Source organism: Nestor notabilis, unplaced genomic scaffold (genome assembly GCF_000696875.1).
Source record: "Nestor notabilis isolate BGI_N333 unplaced genomic scaffold, ASM69687v1 scaffold7420, whole genome shotgun sequence".
NCBI lineage: Eukaryota > Metazoa > Chordata > Aves > Psittaciformes > Psittacidae > Nestor > Nestor notabilis.
Genome location: NW_009912381.1, coordinates 24613 through 29884, shown reverse-complemented (window position 1 = coordinate 29884; position 5272 = coordinate 24613). Strand labels below are relative to the sequence as shown.

The window sequence follows — 5272 nt, the reverse complement described above, 5'->3', positions numbered from 1 at the left end:
CTTCTGCAGTCCTACCGCCGACCGACCAGAGCACAGCGCCCCGCAGCGGAGCTTCAGAGCTGCGCGCCGGCCAGGGGAGACGTCTGTCAGTCGCATGTTAGTCCCCCTTCCCCCGCCGTTCACATTGTGAAACACTGAGTATTCCCGAATCCGATCTCGAGAAAACAAGCAGGTAGCGCGGGTCTCAAGGACTCACTTCTGCCCAGGCTCGTCCTGCAGTCGCCTCTCTCTCGTCTAAAGGCACAATTCATTGCCGTTTCAATACATAGGGAGAGAAGCTTGTAACGCCACTGACCTAACTTCCTCCTTGGGAGCCTTTGAGGGCGGCTGGCAGGCGATAGATCCAGCACGCTCGGTGCCTGCACAGGGCCCTGTACCCAACAGCCAGGGAACCAGGTCCCTACTCTTCTAGCAGCAGGAGCAGGCTCACAGGAGCACTGCTCGATGCCGTGAGCCCCTGGGATGGGGCACCACCCCTGTACACCACCTGCTGCAGCACTCTCAACAGATGATGTTTCCCAGCAACGTGAGGGAGGGGGGAAGAGGTTTTGCCAGTCGGCATTTTATTCCTCTGAAAATGAATATTAACACCTTAGTGCTCACCTTGAGCAAGAGAGCAACCTTCAGAGCATCCATACTCTCCAAATAAAAACCAGTGTTCTCGCTAAGCACTGACTTAAAACCAGAGGCCCTTTCCCCTGCTCCCCTACACCCCAAAAGAACCAAACCAAACCAGGGAAAAACAGTTTGACAATATATTAAGCAAAAGCCTTTACATGAGCTAACATGTGCTCAACTCAAGTCAAAACAAGTTCTTCCTAGTAAATAGGCTGCATGAGGTACAGATCCTTCTCTTTGCACTGATATACCTGGACAAATAAGGCCTAAACACAAAGGAGTTGCACAGATATAAAATTAATATAAAAGATCTAAGCCAAGCCCAGAAGACACGTCCATAACAATGTTCTACCTACCTAGAAATGTGTTACAGTTGGCACCCAAAAGAGTCAACTGCATTCAGGACCTGGGGAATTCCTATGCCTGTCAAAACCAGAACAGATACAGTGACAAGCAAAGGCACGATTACAGAAAGGACACAAAATGAGTAACTGGGAATTCCCAAAGACCTCAACTGCGTTTTTTGGCACACTGGCCAGAAGTCGTTGCAGATTAAACATGCCATTCTCTGTTTATCATTTGACGTATCTCTAGTGAAAAGAGGCAGATCTGAATAACTTTGCAGAGGATGTGCCCACGTTATTTAGGGGTCAGAATAAAAAGGGTAACCATCAAGAGCTGAACACCCAACAGCTAGCACAGCTTAATCTCCTAAATGGTGTGTATTTTGTTTCCACTTCTCCCTGAGCTTCAAGATTTCCTGCAGGAGATCTGACAGATCAGAGACACAGCCAGCAGTTCAAGTAACCAAAATTCTGCAGTGCCCGAATGTCACAGCACTTTGAGAACTAAGAGTGAACCTTTACATAGATGGTGTGAAAACATGTACTTCCAGCAGCCTGTGTGACAAGAGAGGCCAGCAGTAATCTGAATACAGGCAATCTCCACACATGTACCACTAATCCATCCCAAGAACAGCACATTAACAACTCGCCCTAAAATCATTGCCAATGGAGAGAATTACCAACTTCCCATGGGAAGTGGGCACAAACAGCTCTCTGGGAAACTGATGTTAAACTGAACAAGTAGGTAGCAAGATGCAAATGACTGGGCAGAGATTCCTGCCACCAAGTAACATTATTTCTGCTTCTGCACCTAGCAGTCCTCCTGAACACTCTTCTAAGCATTTCCCTTTTCAAACAGCATCACTCCGATTTTGCCTGCTTTCAGCTTAAGCCTGCAGGGCTTCAACTCACCAACTTCACTTTTCTACCAGCTTTCTGACTCTACTTTCTGGTGGTAGTGCTTCTGCTGGCTGAAAACAAACCACAGAATTAAGCACCAGGATTATTTTGCTACGGCATCTGGTCTCCCACACAGGACTTGAAGAAAAGGGAAGAAGGGCAAAGTAACTGTAGCTGAGGGCCTTCAGAGAGGAAAGGCAATTGCCCATCACCCTCCTCCAAGTTGTGCTACAGAGGAAAAAGTCAGAAGATTGCAGATCCAACGTCCTTCTTACCTCTCAGTTCTGTGGAAGGGCCGCAGATCCATGCAAGAACGTACCAGCCACGGGGGTGTGTGAGCATACTTTTGCTCCAAACCATAAAACTGAGAGTGTTTTCTCCTTCCTTGACCACTGCATGAACCACATATAAATTCACAGTACAGTTACTTCCTGCAGTCCTTTAGAGGATTTTGACAGGGTTTTATCTCCCTTCTAGTAGGTCTTCATCAGCAGGCAATAATGTTAGCTATGGAAGTGGCCTGATTTTAACAGGTAAAACAAAATCCCATGCAATCATGATAAGCAGATAGAGATGGGTAATGAGAATCACATTTGTACTGTGATTCAACTGTGTATTACAATTGCTAAATTATGCTTGTGATGTGATTTCAGTGTTTCTGGATCACTCTACTAAATCAAATTCCCATGTAGCACCAAATATACCAAATAAGTAAATGTGACCTCCACTTCCTCCCTCAGGTGGAATATGTGAAAGAACTTGGTTTGAGAGTATTGAACTCTGAAACAGAGAAATAGGAAAAACCAGAAATGCTGTAGATTCGCAACTTCACTACTGGAGCAGCTGCCACCTTCCAGCAAGTTTCTCTTAGAGGAAGCAGTTACTTCATTTAAGCTGTATTTCTTTATCATCAAGCAACATGCCCCAAATCTAGTTGCTAACTTCATATCAAGGTCTCACTTATGAAAACATGATAAAAATGTAAATAAATTGTTGCCACATTTGCTAAATGGTTAACCAAATGTCAGCCACAGAACTGTATCATACCTGGCAACAACTTCTGGTAACTTTTGCCACAAACAGCACTCTCCTTTACATACGTCCATCTATTATTGATGAAACCTGTGTGAACAGATCTGTGATTCTAAGAATGGGCATTGTACCTTTTACTTGGAAGATGAGAAAGGGCAAGGGGAGCAAAATGCAACTGCCAGCACATTGTGTGGAATTAGGAAAAAAAAGTTTCACTTCAAGAACACAACAGGGTTGAACTAGGAACTCCTGCTTTATGGGTAGACTTGGATTTTAAAAAAATACAAACTAAAAAAAAAAAAAGCCAGAAGTTACAAAGTGTCTCCAATCATCCTTTATCATGTTATAAACTCAAAAGGAATACAGCCATTAGAATCCCATGCAGCTCCTCTATGGACCACCTGCAAGAATAGCCTCACCAGCATCAGCTGCCATTATCAGAAGGTCCTGAACTTAAACTTACCCTTTCTGACCACCTCTCCAGCTGCTAATGAAGGGATACCAATATACTACCCCTTCGGATGCCTGCCATCAAATACTTCAACATGAGCAAAATAAATACTTCTGCTGAAGTAGAAGTGTTTGTCATGCTGACTGTCTCTCAGTCAGCTCATCCAAAAAAGAAACACACCACAAACAAAAGCGATGTGAAAACCAGGCGTATTTATTATTACAGAAACAAGAGTCCACAGGAGTCAGTTGCCAGAGGGAGAAGGCATCTCAAGAGCAGTGGATCTAATTCTGCCCCTCTGATCTGGTGAGACCCCACCTGGAGTACTGCATCCAGCTCTGAAGTCCTCAGTACAGGAAAAATACAGACCTATTGAAGAGGGTCCAGAGAAGAGCCACAAAAACGATCAGAGGGCTGGAGCAACTCTCCTATGAGGAAAGGCTGAGAGAGTTGGGGTTGTTTAGCTTGGAGAAGAGATGATTCCAGGGAGATCTTATCACGGCCCTTCAGTACTTAAAAGGAGCCTATAAGGAAAGACGGGGAGAGACGTTTTAGCAGGGACTGTTGCAATAGGACGAGGAGTGATGGTTTGAACTAAGAGAGGGGAGATTCAGGCTGGATGCAAGGAAGAAATTCCTTACAATTAGGGTGGTGAAACCCTGGCACAGGTTGCCCAGAGAGGTGGTGGATGCACAGTCCCTGGAGATGTTCAAGACCAGGCTGGATGTGGGCAACCTGATCTAGTTGAAGATGTCCTTGCTCATTGGTTTAGATAACCTTTGAAGGTCCCTTCCAACCCAGACTATTCTGTGATTCTGTAATTCTGTAATGGAGTGGGACCTTCCTTCCAGTGGTTAACAGCTGTCCAAAACAGACTGTCCCCTCAGAGCTCTGAGAAAAAACAAGTCAAGAACCCTTACTATTAAAAAACCTAAACAGCAATGCTGTTTATTCAAGTAAATTAAAAACAAGGGAAACCAAATATTTGGAGGAAAAGAACCGAATTTGTATTATCATAAAAAATTTTTTTTTTTCTTTTTTTCAGTCCTTCTGGACAAGCATGTTATGTTCTGGGAAAAAGTACACAGCTTCCAGAGACAGCCAGTGATTCACCTGTGGCTAAATCAATTACAATCTTGCACATGCTCCCTGGAAAGGGGTCAGCATTCTGAATCCATCTGTTCTTCAGATTTCGGGGTCTTACAACAACTTGGACAGAAATAGGACTTCCATTGCATCTAATAACTCTTAAAAAAATCATTATACTTGCAGGTGCTTCCTCATTTGAAGTGCAGACTGAACAGACTCCACTGCTCTGCAGGACAGAAAGTCAGATCTGTACTTCCCCCCGGCCTTCCCAGGCTGCTGCAGATCCAGGTCTCAGGAGACTGATTAAACATGGGAATTGGCAAATTTAGATCCAATGGCGCCTTGAAGGACTGAGGCTAATTACACAGATGAGGATAGTTTCACTTGCAAATTCTTTTCCTCATGAAAGCCCATTCCAGATGTGATTCCTAACCAAGTGTATTCTTATTTTATTCCATTTTGATTGACTGACATTATGGTATTTAGAAGATCAATTGCTTCCGTAGGGTTGATGTTATTTTTGGCATCTGCTTCCATCCATTTAAATCTTTTCTTCCCACCTCCTTGCTCACTTCTGTCAGGATGGTGAGGAGATCCTTGCCACTTGAACAAAAGTGAAGAAACATTACATTGAAATACATGGTACTTGCAGCTAAGCCCAGAGGCTGATCTATGTTTGCTCCAATAAAATGCTATCTCAGGGAAGGCTAGTATCTTCCCCTCACCCTGACTGTCCCTAAAACTGCACACTCCATTGTGTGACCACTGAATTCAGTGTGTTTGGGGGAGTAAAAGCATCCTTCATGTAGCATCGCTTTACCAACAAATACAGTCCCCT

At 44.2% G+C, this 5272-nt stretch overlaps 1 protein-coding gene across 1 annotated transcript in view; it reads right to left on the bottom strand.

Moving 5' to 3' along the window:
- Window positions 1-4916: 4916 nt before the first annotated feature.
- CASP8 (caspase 8, apoptosis-related cysteine peptidase) overlaps window positions 4917-5272 on the bottom strand; it is a 5946-nt gene continuing 5590 nt past the window's right edge. The window contains exon 7 of the mRNA XM_010019253.1: window positions 4917-5037. Within this exon, the coding sequence (XP_010017555.1) occupies window positions 4917-5037 (121 nt within the window). The remainder of the gene's footprint in view (window positions 5038-5272) is intronic.